Here is an 18,464-nt window from a genome sequence, read left to right on the forward strand (position 1 = left end):
ATGAGTATTTTCCTTAGACCAGTAAACCATACTTTCCGTTTGTCAGCTACACTCCATCGCACCTTCATCAGTAAATAGCTCACTTGAGCAAGTCACGAAATTTGGAAATAGAATCGAAAAAGCATGATAGAGTGCATTTCGCTGTTCCATGTCATTTTATCATTGTATCTAAATATTCCTTAACGTGGTCATGCAGTTTGAACTCGATGTTCAGCTAATCCATTCATCATCTTCAATGCAGTGATACAAATTAAAGATGTATGTACTTCTCTAATTGTACAAAGTCGGGAGGGATAAGGGGAGCTCTCGACGAAGATGTAAATGGGTACTGAATGAGATGGAGAGACAGGCGAATGTTATGGAGAGCCATTCCGTTTGGCCATTTATTGCAAACTAGAAAAACGTAGCATCACGATAACAAAGAAACAAAACGTAACAAAAGGAACAGACTTTGTAACATGTCAGGTTTGGTGTGTGGACGATGTCCTCGAGGTCGATCACCAGTGGTGGCCGTGGCCGCCTCCGCCGCCGCCGCCGCCGTGGCCGCCATGGCCGCCGCCGCCGCCGCCGCCGCCACCGCCGCCGCTGCTGAAGCCCCAGTGCTTGTGTTCGTCGTGGCCGCCCTTCTTGCCATAGTCGGAGTGGTGGCCGTGGTGCGACTCGTGGCCGCCGGCGCCCTTCCAGCCCTTGTGGTCGTGGTGGTGGTGGCCCTTCTCGTGGTGGCCCTTCTTGCCGTGGTCGCCGTGGTGGTGGCCGGACTTGTGGTGTCCGCCCTTGTGGTGGCCGCCCTTCTTGCCCTCGTGGTGGTGGTGGTAGCCGCCATGCTTGCTGTGGTGGCCCTCGTCGTGGTGCTCGTCGTAGAACTCCTTGTTCTTCTTGTACTCGTCCAGCTTGTGGATCTGCGAAAGCACAGGGTACGTTAGTGGTAAGTCACTGGAACACATTGTACCGACAACAGAATCCTTAGACAACCCGAGGGACTTTGTATAGACAGATGGACAGCAAGGTGAATTAACTGCAATTGATTTGGTCTCTCAAATGCAAAATATGTAAGACATTTTACATTTTCTTGCGAAGAAAACAGAGGGATTTGAAATTTCATGTCTCTCGGAGCTCTGCGCGACAGGTATGGACATAAAATGTCGAATAGAAATCTCTTGTTACTCTTTGATCGCACGCCAGATCTCAGATTCCGATTTTATGATTCTACATTTAGTCGGTACATTTATATACAAAAATTAGTAACAATTGAGGTGTGAACCTCGTTAGAAATTTTGCGATAATTAAATGGAAGTGAGGAGTTGTTCCTCGCAATAGAGGAGGAAGCACTGGAATATCCAGAATAATGAAGCTATCGGCAGCTTCAGTTGGTCATACTGGGAAAACTAGCAAAGTAAAGCCCTAGGGGCAGGAATATAAAGCAATGGACAAGACTGCGAACCGTTCAGTGAACCACTGTTCACTGAAACTCATCCAGATAGGCTGAATTTTAAGATCGTAAATATCTTATTACGGACGCGCATCGCAATATGAAGTGAAACGCAAACTTGCGATTAGACTGTGTAACAATTCGTCGTTAACTTAGTTCTTGATTGATTGGATGTACTACATATTTTAGTTAGGTGTCTGTGGATACCTACCCTAGATGCCATCGTTGGTCTAAACACTACTGAAAGTTTCAAAATGACGAGTTCAGCATTATTCTTTTAATTGTTCAAATAACTATCATTTGTTTTACATCTCATACATCTATGGAACGAACTTTTTCCCGGTAATGCAGATGTAGCAAGTGAATCACTGCTTGGTTCCAGCAGAATATCACATAATTCTTTTACTGGCAGATTTAAAGGCGACTGGGAAACAATGAGACGACTTTTTCTGTGTAAGTCAAAACTATTAACATAACGAATGCAGTTCTACATCCAGTTGTAATACAGCTGCAGCATCTCGCTGATAAAATTTTGAAAGGAAGAAACTCACTGAAAAAAGTTAAATCAATTTAATACGTCACTAATGGTGAAATAAAAAGTGACTGCGTCTTAGATACAACTATACCAACTCAAGGGTTGTATTTATCGATGATTGGTATAATAGTACTTCTTCATACCTAGGCATGAAATTAGAGAGTCGTTTTGTATTCTAAGTATTATGTCCCTCGCTCTTTAGATGCTACTTTCGGACAACATTGATGTCTTAGTTGCTCGAACTAGCTTTCTAATAAGTTACAGGTAAGTTTGCCAAAAAAGAATGGATAGGCACAGCGAAGTAAAGAACTTCAATAGCTTGCTTTTGTATGTTGTGTTATATATCCTGGACTCTACTAAAGTGAGACTATGTCTTCTCTTTTCGTAGACCTGTAAGACAAGGCTTTCGGAACAATGACGGTTTGTAACATAGTAGAAATGTGCCAGGATGGTCGAAGTAGAGAGGATATAAAATGTAGACTGGCAATGGCAAGTAAAGCATTTCTGAAGAACAAAAATTTGTTAACATCAAGTATAGATTTAAATGTCAGGAAGTCGTTTCTGAAAGTATTTGTATGGAGTGTAGCCATGTATGGAAGTGAAACATGGACGATAAGATCGATTGGTAGGACATGTTCTGAGGCACCAAGGGATCACCACTTTAGTATTGAAGGGCAGCGTGGAGGGTAAAAATTTTAGAGGGAGACCAAGAGATGAATACACTAATCAGATCCAGAAGGATGTAGGCTGCAGTAGGTGCTTGGAGATGAAGAACCTTGCACAGGATAGAGTAGCATGGAGAGCTGCATCAAACCAGGCTCAGGACTGAAGACCACAACAAGCCATGTGTGCGAATAGAGAATTATGTTCTCCAATTGTATAATTTGATAGTGAAGATACAAACTCAGTGCACGTCAGATATTGTTATATCCTTAAACGAAATGCGTATGGGAATGGTTCAAGAGTGAGCACGACTTGGACCAATCTGCACGCCTTTCTCTGTTCCTCACCCCATTGCTGCGTGGAGTTCACCAGTGAGAACTCTTGTTCGATATGTTTCCTGATGTTTTCACTGCGCGGAGAAAGGTTTTCCTGTTGAATGCGTGCTGATTCATATCATTATCACTAACATGTGGTGATACTCTTCAGAGCAATTGGAGTATCAAGGGTGAAGTTGAACGCATTTTTCATTATAGTTAAATTCGTTAATGCTGCAAGTGGCACCAAACAAACTGTCACAAGAGAATTAGGTTTACCTAGCACAACACGAAAAGCTGTTCCTTCTCGTGGTATAATGCACGTTTGCTCCTTAACTGCACAAAACTGTAGTGAATTAGTCATGAGGAGGGAATCAATGCCACCTATTACACACCAGTTGTTATTTCATCTATCCACTGCGGCAGCATTCTGCAGTACCATGTTTTAGAAACTTCTGCTTCCTTCTTACCATCAGCGCTCCTCGTCCGTGTTTCACCTTCAGTCAATGCAACATTCAAGACGAACACATTTAGAACCGTGTGGCGGACCGGGACTCGGAACCTAGCCTAACGGTACAATTCTCTATCGACTGAGCTATAACATTGCTGCGCTCATATTGGCCCTCAGCCTAGCTGCAAAAAAACAGCTATCTCCAGCCTACTTCGTGGGTTTGATAGTTCCTGTTACCCCTTTTATCCTCGCTATTTTGTTATTAGAGACGTGTGGCGCTTCCACCACTTTGCTTTCGAAGCATCTGGTAGTCTCCCTTGGTGCTGGGCCTCTATTTCCAGTCCGTTTGCATATACAGAGTGTCCCAAAGAAAAAACTGACAAACTGTATGGACAGATTCCTTACAAAAAAACAAAAAAAACAATATCTAGTAAACATGGGCTCTAAAATGCGTACATTAAGAGCTATAAGAAATAGTACATCTTCGCTACTACGAAAGAGATCTCTTCCATTGCTTTCAATATTCTGGGAGGAAGTATGGACCAAACCATGAAAAAATGTCGAATAAACATCGGTGCCTAAAATCCTTATTTAACGAGCAATGAACACTTGTTCATCTTCGCTAATGTGAAACACATCTCTTCTACTGAAGAAGTGCTCATAACTCGCAAGGTACAATATGAATTCTAGACCACATGTTTTCAAGACTTTTTTCTTGTTTTGGTGTAATGAACTAGTCCAAAGGCTTGTGCGTGTTTTTGGATGCACCTTGTACACAAGGTTAACCACTACTCCACCGAAAACTTCCGTATGTTATTCCTGGATACCTTCTGAGTATTTTAGTACAAGAGTCACGCCATATCTGGTGCCTCGTAGCAGTCTTATTGCATTTCGTTTGGTTTCTTGTCTGAGTTAGCGTTGTATCCGTATTGTACTAAAAATAGTGCACAGCAGCGCAAATGTTGAAGGTATGGGCTGTGTGTCTTGTTTACACTTGCTCACAGTACCTGCCGTAGTCAAAAGTAATGTCCTCTACTCGTCGTTGCCCTCAAGTTTGTATTGCTACCGCACGGTTCTGTCTGGAGTTTTGTTGTCCGGCAGTGTTGCTTGTACGTTGACAGTGGTACACAGCAGTACAATGAATAGGGTTACTGTTGAAAACTTTGATCCGGTATGAGCCTCGTGTGAGCGGTTCTAGGCACTTCAGCCTGGAACCGCGTGACAGCTACGGTCGCAGGTTCGAATCCTGCCTCGGGCATGGATGTGTGTGATGTCCTTAGGTTAGATAAGTTTAAGTAGTTCTGAGTTCTAGGGGACTGATGACCTCAGATGTTAAGTCCCATAGCGCTCAGAGCCATCTGAACCGTTTTTATGAGCCTCGTGTATGGCTTCAGGGAACGCAATGGAAGAGCGGCAGAACAACGTTAAGCTAAGCTGTTAGAGCACCAATGGCGACAGCGTCACAGCACTGCTGAGTCTGAGGATTCTTGCATTACTCCGTTTTATGTGTTGCACGTTTTGGCTATTGCATATCCCAGATTTATTCAATTTTATGAAGAGGTTTCTTGAAAGCTGACTGCTGTAGCAAATAAAGTATTACTCTGTAACGAGGCCGTGAGTCCTTTATACAAAGTATCTCAGACAATATCCCTGAAAAATCTCTAAAAGTTTTTTCTCTGAACATCGGGTTTATTCTTTATATACAGGGTGTCACTCTTGAAACTCGTAAGGCCCAATTTTCCCGTTGTTGCCGCACGTAACTGAAATTTCCTTTTCAAAAAGTGTACCTGTATTCAGCCCAAACAAATTCTACTCATCATGTCTTTCGCGTTGCACATGGCGTCGACGCGAAACGTCAGTTGTTTGCAATTACAAATAAAATGTTTTTTAAATCGGTTCTTTAGGTGCTCATTCGATAGCGTGGCTCCAGATTATACTATTCCGGTACTCGCTTTATCTATATATTTTTACGGGCACAGTACAACACGAAGAATAACCAGTGCTCCAGCAGCTACAGACCTAGCCTCGCCCGTAGTGGCTGCTAACTGTATGCAGCAGCGCTAAGCAGCCTGTGGTGCAGTACTGGTTGTTCTTCGTGTTTTACGCTCCTTATTTATGGGTATCGATAAAAAATTTTGTAGTGGACTAATCTGGGAGCGCTCTACCAAACAGACGGGTAAAATTCCGCTTTAAAAATAATTTTCTTCGTAATCATACCGACGCCTTTCGTCGTCACTGATCGCCACGTGAAAGACAGAATGAGCAGTAACTGTTTGACTCCAATTACTCATGGGAAAGTGCAAGTATCTGTAGAAATATTAGTGAAAATGCACCTGATGATATGTTTCTACTTTGGATATCATCAGCTATCATGCTACCAGAATATCTAAAGTCGATTATCAGCCTCTCCATCTCATTTCGACAAACTAATTCTCTGAGTATGAGCTGATTGAATTGTGCTAGAGTATGTTATCTGGCCTCTGTGCCTATAGTTGTGTGACACCATGTCCCCCCTATCTACAAGCTAGACCTTTGTTTTACATCATGACACATACACAGATTTCCATGGCTAATCTATCTACTGTACCTTTGTTGCGTTGATATTGGCACTAAACTAATGGGTCATATATTGCCACCTTGAAGCTATAGTTGTTTTACTGTATCTTTGCCGCCTTAATACTCACGCTAAACTAATTAGGATCCTTAGTAAGGATAGAAATTGGAGTAATGAATCAAAATTTGTCACACTTGAAATCGGGTCTGCTGCATACACCCCAGTTTTGTACGTAATGGGGAAATCCTACTCGTAACTAAGGCATAGGAGATCTACTGGTCTGATGGAATTACGTTTTCTTGTAGACATACTGAGAAGGTGAAGTAATGATTTATGATTTGTGCCAAAGGCGGGACCTGAACAAGGGTTGCACCTGAACTAGTAAAAGTACAGTAAACAATTCTCCTCGGCTTATTAAGTCGACGTGTTATCGACTACACTACCCTGTATTTGTAGATAACCCAGCTGCACGAAGTAGACTAGTCCATTGCCCTCCCTAACACCAACTTCGTTTTATGCCCCAGCCCATCTTGATTTCCCCGTTCTTAAATCGTCAGTACTGCTGAGGTTCGCCGATATTGGAGTAGCACCCAGCTTTGTACGTAACTGGCAAATCCTGCCTGTACCTGAGGTGTAGGTGACCACTTGATCTGATGGAATTACATTTTCCAGGAGACGTATTGAGTCTCAGCTTTATCTTCGATATGGGTAGAAACTCTGTCTGAACAGGCCTCTGAAGGTCCAACGGTACCTAGCGACCGACATGTCACCCTCTACTGACAGGCGTCACTGAATGCAGTTACGGATGGGTATGTGTTCGGCTCACATCTCTCCCAGTAGTAGTTAGTTTTCGTGACCAGAGCCGCTACTTTTCAACCAACTGGTCTCAAAAGGCCTGAGTGCATCCCGTTCGCCAACAGAGCTCGGCAGAACCACACAGTCACCCATCCAAGAGCTAAACAAGTCCAGCAGTTCTAAACTTCGGCGTTTTAATCGGAAGTGGTGTTACCACAGTGGCAAGGCAATTGGCCCAATAAGGGCAGAAGCTGAAATAATGAATATGATCGCTGTCCCCAACGCCGTTCCCAATGTGGGGAGTTTCAAGTACAGTGTCAGTTACCCATTCTTTTCGCTACATGAACGCACCTCATGGTGTCCCTTGGTGCTGTGGCCCTTGTTGTAGCTGCCCTTCTCGCCGTACTTGTGGCCCTTCTCGCCCTTGGCGCCGTAGTGGTGCTCGCCGTAGTGGCCACCCTCATCGTGGTGGCTCTTCTTGTGGCCGCCGTGGTCAGAGTAGTGGCCGCTGTGGCCCTCCTTGTCGTGGTGGCCCTTCTCGCCCTTCTCGTAGCCGTGGTGGCCCTTGTAGCCCTTGTCGCCCTTGCCGCCGTGCGACGAGTGGTGGCCGGAGTGGTGCTCGTCGCCGCCGCCCTTCTCCCAGTGGTGGCCGTGGTGCGAGGCGGCCGCCACCATGTCGTCGAGCTCCACGACGTCGCCAAGACTGCGGGCGGTGGTGATGCCCAGTAGCGCCGAGGCCACCGCGGCGAACGCCACCAGCAGAAGGCACCAGCGTGTCGCCATGGCGCTCCTTGCCGGACGCTAAGCTTGTGGTACGTCTTGCCGACGGCGCGTCCAGCTTTTATAGCAGCCCCTTCCCTCCCGGCGGCCTCTGCTGCTCCTCTCGGTCGGTCGGCGCTTTCTCTCGTTTCCACCCTGGCGGTGCGGCAAAGAGAAGAAAATGACAGCGCACAGCGGCCGGGCTCGACAAGTTGGTGTCGCGCAAGAAGCGCGCCCGCTTGCGGCGCCCAGCATTTTGTGGTGGCGCCGATTTCCCGTTCGTCTGCACCAGCGAGCAGCGGTTCCGGGCGGGGCGTGCCGCGACGACGCAACCGGTGCTCCGCCCATGCCGGCTGTTACTTAATGCGAAAAACGTCGCCGCCGCCGCCAAAATGAAGTTATAAAATCTCGGCGCAGACCACTCGGTGCCCCCATATTGATGCTTATGTCGTACCGAAACCTTCTGATATAACGAAATGGTCAGAGGAGTGCACTGTTTACAGATCTCTCAAACGCTCTTTTTCACTTGGAGCAAGCAGCGATGCTATTGTTTACTTCTTACAGCGCTGACATTCGTTGCACTTGAACTAATAAAAAATGCAATAAACGATTCAGAGCTGTCAAGTTCTCCTAGGCTTTTCACCTTCAATGTCAGCGAAGTTCTCGTAATACACAAAAAACATGAAATTTACGTTACCTCACAAACTTCTTACTGTCGATTTTATATTATTTACCGATATATCTAAGGGTGATTTCGTTTTAAGATTTCAGTACCTCAATCTGTAAAAACGAGGACCTTGTAGGGGAGCTTTGTTGCCATCTGTCTGTTTGTCTGACAGACTGTTAAGAATTTTTCTTCTCTTGAACACACTGGCTTATCAATTCACATGTACGTCACGTACTAAGATTTATGGTCCCTCGGCGGTGCAAAAGGTTTAAGCTTTTAAATCAATGCAATCTAAACGTTCGCCATTTAACTCATGCATTTTGTAACTCGCAAACCCACGCATCAAAATCTACATGGTGCTTCCCTTTGACCTGGAATCGTGAAATTCGGCAAAAAGCAGGGTTTCACAGCGCAGGTAAAACAACCCGAAAATTGTTAGTCTGTAGTTATATAACACGAAGATATTTTTGGCCATTTTTGATCGGTCTGTCTGTCTGTCTGTCTGTTAAGACCAGTTTTGCTGTGGAACAGGTTAGCATATAAAACTTAAATTTATGACACTTACTAAGATGTACGGTCCCCTGGCGGCGTAAAAAATCCATGAACCTAGGTCAAAGTAGCTAATTAGAAGATTCGGCGATTTATGTTACACATTTTGATACTCTTATATTGCATTCGCAAAACGTAAAATGTACTTCTCGCTGACGTAGAATAATGGAATTTGACGAGAAGCAAGGTTTCACTGTACTAGTAAAGTAATAAAAATCTGAAAACTGTTAAATTCTGATTATATCACATAAAATCATCTTTTTGTCATTAGAACATACGCTGCATTCATCATCCGTCAAAATCATAATGGACGAATATTACTGCATGCAAACATAACATGCAAGTGGTGTCACGTTTTACTAAGAAGATAAAAAATATTTTATTCAATCTTGTATATTTACTTATATAAACTGAAGTCCCTTGCTCGCTTCTTTCTGTCTGTCCGTGCTAATCTGAGGAACTACTGTAGAGAATTTCATACAAACTTGCAATTCTCTGGACCGATAGGTTGCCACTACTTATTTCGAAAACAAGCAAAAATCGTTGAAATTCTCGATTCCCAGGATTGATGAACTATACAAATATATACACATTTAAGTAAATACTCGCACTTGGCCAGTTTTTTCCCTAAAATCTTCACATTTACTAGGTCACGTTATATTCCTCTCCTAATCTCTAAAGCCGGTCGGCGTGGCCGAGTGGTTCTTGGCGCTTCAGTCTGGAACCGCGCGACCGCCATTTGAACCTTATCTCTAAGAATTTTGATGCTTCTACTCTCTATTGCGGGATTTTACATAGAATTCATCTAGTGGCTGAACACCCGGTGACATCGGAAGAATTCTGAAGAGGATGCCAGAATAGTGGTCTAAATGGTCAGCATTCTAGAAGTTTGAAGAATTTTGCGTCAATGACAACGGCCAGGAAAGATTTCAGACTTACTCAAACCACGATTCATTCTTGTCGCCTTCTCACGTTTTCTAGTATCCAATTTGTTCTTCCTTCAGCTAGCAGTGACTTTTATATGGGATTTTATCATCCAGTCAGCGAATACGGGCGGGTGCTCAAAAACAATGCAACACATATTTTACTGAAAGCATGTTGTTTTTATTCATGATTCCAGTACACCATATTATTCTTCACTGCCAGCCCCCACACAATCTTTAAGCGTCTATGAATTATCTGCGATGCTCTGGTCTTCCTCCAAAAGATACTCAGTGACATTTCTCTGTTTGAAACGCACTTCCATTACAGAAGCTATTTTGAAGGCTACGTATAGCACCGCCAGCTTTCGGGAGTTCATAAAACTATATGGGCCAAAGCGGGAATATTCCACCATGTACAACAATAAATTCTGCAATTTTAAGCCAAAATTGGCTGAGAAAAAAAAATCGTTTGCTTTACTTATTTAACTTCCTTTGTATTTTGTATGATGGTTGGAACTTTGGCAATCAAAACTATTTATTTACAACTTAAACAGGTATGTGTTTTACTGTCCGTCAGAATAGTTATCAACATTGTGTATAGCCAGTTGCCAGCGTTGTGAAAGTTGTAACAGCGCCGGTTGTTTTGATTATTCGAGTGGAGTCCTCTACTGCCCGTGAATCTCTGTGAGTTCTGAATCGGATGCTATGTTGTTTCCAGCAATTTAGGAACCACGTGGACGTGGCAAAGTGAGTGTGGTGGTTGACACAGTACATCCCACACACATGAATATAACAAATGAGCCACAACTTGCGCCATATGCGGCCGAGCATTCAAGAGCGTACCGTGAAGAAATTGTCGCTGCTTTACTCTCCAAGCTGGTAGCAAGCGTGTTCCAAAAACGCTTAAAGAAAGGAGCTACGACGCTTTCTGTCTGATCCTTCCGTCGTTTTGTAGGATAGTTCCCGCTAGCACATCGCGCAAGTTGTGATCGATTTGTTCGATAGAGGGACTGGAAAGTGCTGTACCACCCACCGCCTTCCACGAACTCAAGCCATTGTGACTTCAACTTGACTCCTAAATTGAAGGAAGCTCTTAGTGGCTTTCGCTTCAGAACTGTTACAGACATTCGTAGGGCAATAAACCGCTCTGTTCGACCTATCAACACAAATGATCCTGCTAAGCGTATCCTACCTCTTCCACATAGCTGGCAACTGCTTATACACAATGCTGGTGACTACACTGAAGGACAGTAAAACTTAGAAATATGTATCTACTTTGTATAAGGTGTAAATAAGCATTTGCTACTATTGCAGTTTTATCATCGTAATATTTAAAGCTATACTTATAATTATATTCTCATAATAATTATAACATTTATGGCAGAGAATTCTCACTATAGTAGTACATGGTAAGTGGCTGGCGTAGACGCGATTTCTTTTTATGGCTTATTTTTCTTTTAATCTTCATTTCAGTCTCAATGTCAGTGAAATTCGTGTTTCCACTTAAATCAGAAACCTACATTTGGTAGTGATTCCTTACTTTAAATTATATCTTTATCGTTGTATAATAAAACATGCATTTTCCTTGTTGTCCGCTCCTTCTCTACACACAGAAACTACGGAATTTTTTAGGAGAGGTGTGGGTGCGGGTGGAGAGGCAATGATACAAAATATAGTTATACATAGTATTCCCCTCAAAAATATAAAAAGTCCTTCCATTTTGAGGTAAATGGAGCGTGTACAAACGCTGCTACATTGAATCATTCATTACACAGACATTATACTACAAGGTGTTTCTCAGGAAATTTCTCAGCGCCTGGAAGCGGTTATGAACGCCTGTGTTCGATATACCTGTGATGATCATATTTCAGCATCATACACACAGCTATCCTGATCGCGTGCAGACAAGCGCAGAGGTTTCCACACCTAGTGCCTTCTCTACTGTCTTATCAGCGTACACTGCCCCTCATATCTCTCCTCGATCTTATTACCCTTTTCCGAACCACGTGGCGGAAATGTCCATTACCATCAGAGCAAAATCCGTTCTTTCCACTCCATCGCTCAGCCATTCTCTCGAAGTTCTTTTCATAGCAGGCAACTGATTCTAGAATAACCTCCATCATTATATTACAGAAATGAATACCATGTCCCACTTCAAAACACAATTACACATCTACTGAAGCAACACTAATGACTACTGTTGTCCCTGTACGCACTCATTATTCCCTAACATACTTCTTTTCATCCAAATGTTCCTTATTTCCCACTGTTCTCAGAAGATCTACTTGAATTCCCGTTTCCCAAAACTTGCTATATCAGAAAAAATTAATTTCGTACACACATAAACACTTCTTGCATTTGCCATATGTATTATTCTTGTCATTAACATTAATATTGTCATTGTCATTACTAGTCGTAGCAGCAGCAGTTGTAGATGTACTGGCAGTATCAACTTTCTTAGTTCCTAGTTAGTACCGCTTACACTCATCGTAACCAAATACACTTAAAATTTTTTGCCAATTTTTTTATACGAAAATTAATGATTTGCCTTAGGTAACTACGGGGCAACGGCCTTGCCGCAGTGGATACCCCGGTTCCCGTGAGATCACGGAAGATAAGCGCTGTTGGGCGTGGTCGGCACTTGGATGGGTGACCATCCGGGCTGCCATGTGCTGTTACCATTTTTCGGGGTGCACTCACCGTCGTGAAGCCAATTGAGAAGCTACTCGACCGAACAGTAGCGGCTCCGGTCAAAGAAAACCATCATAACGACCGGGAGAGCGGTGTGCTGGCCACACACCCCTCCTATCCGCATCCTGACCTGAGGATGACACGGCGGTCGGATGGTCCCGATGGGCCAAGTGTGGTCTGAAAACGGAGTGTGCTTAGGTAACTATGATGTGAAAGATCTCTTATGTGTGAAACGGTGGTAGGATGTAAGAGAAAGCCTGAAGACCCCAATCTGATAAGGATAAATAAATAATAAAAATAAAATAATCATTTAAGCATAAATAAAGGGATTAAACAAAAATATGAAAACACGGAACGTAAAACATGCTTTAACATAGATACATATGCTATCCAAGCCTGCAACCTGCACTGCTGAACCTCACTGTCCTCAATATGTTGCAAGTGTTAGTCGTGGTGAGATTAGTATTCTGTGTAGCTGTGAGTGCATTATGTCGGAGCTAAGAGGATTCGAACATGGACAAATTTTTAGTGCTCGTATAGTGGATGCTTCTGTAACCAAGATGACCGATGTATTTGGTGTTTGAAGAGGCACCGTGTCGAAGATTTATATCGCATGTGCGGAAAGCGGAAAACGGCATCCACTATGTCTAAGTCAGGGCGAAATTGTGAGATGAGTGATCGTGAGTGTTAGTCATGGAAGAAGATTGTGACGAAAAATAAGAGAATGACAGCTGAAAAAGTCAACGCTGGTAGTGACCAAGATATGGCGTACAGCAAGGGACATGTTTCGACTGATTAATAGAACGGATAAACGCAACATACAGATTTCCAGCACTATGATACTCGAATGGAAATCGTTTCAAAACGCAAAGCGATACGCAGTAGCTGGATCATGACACACAGAGTTCATATAATTTTGGGACTTAAATTAACGAACAAATTCCGATGACTGGCATACTTATTGGATGAAAGTGACAACGTAACTCGACATCCTGAATTCAGGCTTACGTGTGCGAATTTTCTCGAGATTCCAAAATCTAAAGCTTATGATAGTATTTTGGCACGAAACCTCACGTAAAAAGAAGAAAGAATAAAAAGAGAAGAAATACAATGTGAATTCTACAAAAGCTTCATCTAAGAAATAACTCAATGGACAACTCCTTGAAGATTTCCGTAAAAATGACTGAAATGTGAAAGCGCTGTATATAACAATTTTTTAAATGAGCTTGTCTTTTGTTATTACGTGAAACTGTTGAATGTTACATAAATATTTTAAAATACTGGCCCATTATTCCTCTTCTCTGCAGCATGTTCATCAGTATCTCCTTCACTGAATTCCTCGGATTTCGAATCTGGGTAACAGCTTTGAAGTTCGTAACTGAAGACATGAAACAGACATTCTTCAAGGTATTAATGAAAGGAGTTTTCCCAATGATCTCTAGACTCTCTGGATGTCAACATCCTACTGCTTGAACTCCTACGGAGCGTATCCCACGAAGATGATAGCATTTCATATATTTCCTTATTACAACGTGACTACCACAAAATGTCAGGGGAACGGGAAATGAAAATACTTTACGATTCTCCTTCCGTATCAGCCTATTCATCGCATACTGATATGAAGTTCAAAACAAGGTATAACTAACGAATTCTTTATCACGTAAAGACCAGTGGAATTTATTTGCCTAATTACAACACTGCGGACTACGCAGATTACACAAGTTTGCAGGCAAGCCGAAATTTCATGCTCTGAGATCACAGTTTTCATCCTGGCAGCATAGAGACCAGCCAACTGCCTTTCTGCAATGGTAACACCCGATCCCTTCAGATCACCGATGTCAGTCACACTCGGCCTTGGCTAACACCTGGATGGGTGGTTCGGGTCCGCCGAGCACTGTTGGCAAGCAGCCTCAACAACTTCCGCATTCAGCGATGACTGTCGGCTGAGGATGATACGGCGGTCTGTCGGTCCGTTGGGCCTACCGAGGCCTGTTCGGATGGAGTTTAGTTTAGTTTTTAGAACAGAGATTAGTGATTTTTCCCCCACTTGCTGCACTCTCCTGTAACCCAGCAACCAACTGAAATTAATATTTTGCTCACTTACGCTATGTGATAAAAAGTATCCGAACACGCACAAAAACATAATTTTTCATATTATGTGCATTGTGCAGCCACATACTGCCATTTACTCCATATCAGCGACCTCAGTAGTCATTAGATATCGTGAGAGAGTAGAATGGGACGCACCGTGGAACTCACGGACTTCGAACGTGGTCAGGTGATTGGGTGTCACTTGTGTCATACGTCTGTACGCGAGATTTACACACTCCTAAACATTCGTAGGTCCACTGTTTCCGATGTAATAGTGAAGTGGAAACGTGAAGGTACATGTACAGCACAAAAGCATACAGGCTTACCTCGTCTGTTGACTGACAGAGGCCACCGACAGTTGAAGAAGGTCGAAATGTGCAACAGACAGACATCTATCCCGACTATCTCACAGGAATTACAAACTGCATCAGGATCCACTGCAAGTACTATGACAGTTAGGCTGGAGGTGAGAAAACTTGGATTTAATGGTCGAGTGGGTGCTCATTAGCCACACATCACGCCGGTAAGTGCAAAACGACGCCTCGCTTGCTGTAAAGAGCGTAAACATTGGGCGATTGAACAGTGGAAAAACGTTGTTTGGAGTGACGAATCACGGTACACAGTGTGGCGATCCGATGGCAGGGTGTTGGTATGGTGAATGCACGTCGTCTGCCAGTGCCAACAGTAAAATTCGAAGGCTGTGGTGTTTTTCATGGAGGTGGCTTGCACCCTTTGTTGTTTGGCGTGACCCTATCGCAGTACAGGTCTACATTGATATTTTAAGCACCTTCTTTCTTTTTTTTTTAAAAAAAAGGAAATTCTTTATTAATACCGCGCCACCACTAAGGTCGCAGGTTCGAATCCTGCCTTGGGCATGGATGTGTGTGATGTCTTTAGGTTGGTTGGGTTTAAGTAGTTCTAAGTTCTGGGGGACTGATGACTTCAGATGTTAAGTCCCATAGTGCTCAGAGCCATTTGAACCATTTGAATCTTTATTAATACATTACAATAATAATGATACAAAATAACCCACTACCTTAACTAATTGGTGGGTCTTTATATAATACAAAAACAAAAGCAGTTTATACTTAATTAAGTGCGCAAAGCTCTGGACAAAGCTAATCTAATCTAGGAATCTACTTTATTGCTAAACTTCGCTGCAGCGTTACATTTGTGCCAGATGATCTACGAACCTATTTTTGTGACCGGTTCACCGAGCTAGCCCCAGTGAGCGCGCCCCTAGCAGCGGGCTGGCCGTTTTCTAAGTCTGCCTACTACTACTAGTACCTACTACCTAAATTAGAGGTGAAGATTTCTGTTATTGAAAATTTGGATACACCTTCCTGCCCAAATCCCGTAGAGCAGCGGATCCCGGTCGTAAGAGCGACCGGACAATTCCCCGACCGGCGGTATTGGGAAGGTGCACCTCAGTCTTTGTCGATTCCTGTTTGATTAACCATTTTGGTTTCTAATAAAATCCGTGGTGATCTTTTTTGATATCTCGTTTGCCAAACTGTAGGACATTGTTGGTATCAGAACGTCGTATTAACGCATATGTGTCGCTGTTCGGTAGTTGAATTCTCAATTCATGCTCCACGTCATCGTATAACGAGCAGTCATAGATGATGTGTTCAGGTGTGCCGTCTTGAGCGCCACAGTCACACGTTGGCGTTTCCCGTTTACCACATCGACATAGATATGGTGGATATGGTCGATGTCCTGTGAGAAAGTGCAACAGACCCCTACTAGGCTCAAAATAACTCATCTCTAATCTCTCCTTGATATTGGGGAGCAGTTGGAATACCCTTCTCTCCGTTTCCTCATTTTCCCATAGTTCTTGCTAATAACTCCTCCCCCCTTCATCTACCTGCGAACTTACCCCTACCTTTACCCCCATGATTTCTCTAGTCCTTTCTGTTTTCCCTTTAGTGACACAGTACCACGCTTCGTGCTCCAGTATTTTATGTCTAGTGGCCATAGCCCCAATAACACCAGTAATTCCCCCCCCCCCCCCAAGGAGTCGTTAGATATGCCCCAATAGAAGGTAATAGCATATTCCGCTGCACCCTTCTCACAGTCATGGCAGGCATCACCCTCGTGAGCCTCTGTTCCCAGACCCCCGACGCATATCCTACTATTGACGTCAGAATGCTATTATGGTAGACTTTGATTAAATTAGGTGGAAAATTAAATGTCTTGTATCCTATGTTAATAAGACTTCTAGAGCTTATTGTGTTGTAGTATCTATGTCTGATGTGTAATTCCATTTCTCATCAATTATAACTCTTACATATCTTGCCTCGCGGCGCCGAAGAACTTGTGTTCCTTCTATTCTAACCGTCGGATTTATAATCGGACTGCCTTTCAACAAGAGGTATGAGAATTTATGGGGTACGATCTTCATTTTCGCATCTTGGCACCATTCAATATATGTTGTGGTTGCTTGTTCCACTTCTGGCTCTACGTCTTCACGGCTACGGCCGCCAACCAACAGGAATAGGTCGTAAGCGTAGGCTATCACGTCTAGCACGTCCTCGCAGAGTTTTAATTTCTCTAGTAATATTTCTATGTTTACATCCCAAAAGATTGGCCCCAGAACAGATCCATGGGGGCACCTAATCGTAATGGTTTTACATATCTTCCCGCTAGGCGATGATAATCAGACCTCCCTGTCAACACAATAGCTCCTTAGACAGCCATAGAAGGGCCACGGACACTCCTTCTCACGCAAGCGGGAGAAGAGCGAGGGCCACCACAGGCTGTCAAAGGCATCGCTGATGTCCACCATGATGCCTATTATACACTTGTGTGGGGCTGAGCTGCAGACCTCAGCCGCCAGGGCAATTGCGTCAGACGCCGATCGCCCCGGCCGGGGGCTGAATTGCCTGTCGTTCATCCCGCGCAGTATCCGGTGTGCTGTCAGCATGTCATTTTTTGACTGTAGTTTTGATTACTGCTTCCGAGACGTTTGCTCAGTTGATTAGCGGATTTTTCCACCGTCGTGTGAGAAACTTCGCTTTCACTTCTCCTGGATGTCCCTTACAATACTGAGAAGTCATTTTTAGCTTTGGACGGCTCACCGTTAGCAATCACGTAACAACCCACAAATAATTACAAATATGCACAACTAGTTTCAAACATACCTCTCTTCATAGCTTGAATTCTCGAAGAGTACAAAAATTTTGGAGGTGCTTTTTCTAAACGAAATGAAACCGTGACCTCTGAATGCTTTTAAGAAGGACCGGACAAGAATCCATGTACGACAAGGAAATTATTCCCGAGAAAAACCAGATGGTGTTTATTCAGCCTCATGAGCACGGTTTCGGAGAGTGCTAAAAGAGAAATAATGCGTTCTTTTTGTATAAAAAAGATCACTATTTAATTTTTAATTTCAGTATTAGTGTCAAAGTTGTATTGATACATAGGCTATGTATATAGAACATGCAGTAAACGAATGAAACAATTACAAATTGTTGTAAATTTTAGGAGGGATTAGAAAGGATGTAAGAATAAAATAAAGAATATTATAGCGTGTAACATCAGACGACATAACGACTGAGAGAACGGTACGAAAATCACTTCACCCTCCACAATTACATTAAATGGTGCGGCAGACACACAATGACCATTGAGTGTGAGAACCGTACGTCACTCAGTGTGTCAGCCAACTACGTTACCATATAGTGCCCATAAAGTAAGTATCCATTTTGCAGAAAACGTACATGTGGATTATTTCTGTTACAGGTGCCGTGAAGACACATCAAAATGTTTACAATTTCCGAAAGAATCAAAATTCGGGAACATCGTTTACGTGGAGAAACCTACGCTGAGGTCCTGAGGATGTTTGAAAGGAAGTACCGGAAGGATGCCCCTACAGGATTGGCCATTCAGGAGCTCGTCAACAAATTCCGACCTACGGGATCTGTAGCTGACGAGAGACGCGCTGGGCGACCACGTGTCAGCCCACAGTCTGTACAGCGTGTGAGGGAAGCTATCGAAAGAAGTCCAACGGCATCTATCCGCCGGCTGAGTCGTGAACTATC

The 18,464-nt window shown here is 43.5% G+C and overlaps 1 protein-coding gene and 1 pseudogene across 1 annotated transcript; one reads left to right on the forward strand and one right to left on the reverse strand.

Annotated features, from left to right (window-relative positions):
• Positions 1-542: 542 nt before the first annotated feature.
• Positions 543-7,524, reverse strand: LOC124805637 (cold and drought-regulated protein CORA-like; the record flags this gene model as incomplete). The annotated part of the gene is made up of 2 exons (XM_047266205.1): positions 7,093-7,524; positions 543-899 (listed from the first exon to the last, which is right to left on the reverse strand). Coding segments are annotated over exons 1-2 (789 nt in total), but the record flags the coding sequence as incomplete, so codon positions are not given.
• A 4,678-nt stretch (positions 7,525-12,202) lies between these two features.
• On the forward strand, positions 12,203-12,320 carry LOC124709494 (annotated as a pseudogene).
• Positions 12,321-18,464: the final 6,144 nt, after the last annotated feature.

The sequence above is a fragment of the Schistocerca piceifrons genome, chromosome 7 (genome assembly GCF_021461385.2).
Source record: "Schistocerca piceifrons isolate TAMUIC-IGC-003096 chromosome 7, iqSchPice1.1, whole genome shotgun sequence".
Classification (NCBI taxonomy): domain Eukaryota; kingdom Metazoa; phylum Arthropoda; class Insecta; order Orthoptera; family Acrididae; genus Schistocerca; species Schistocerca piceifrons.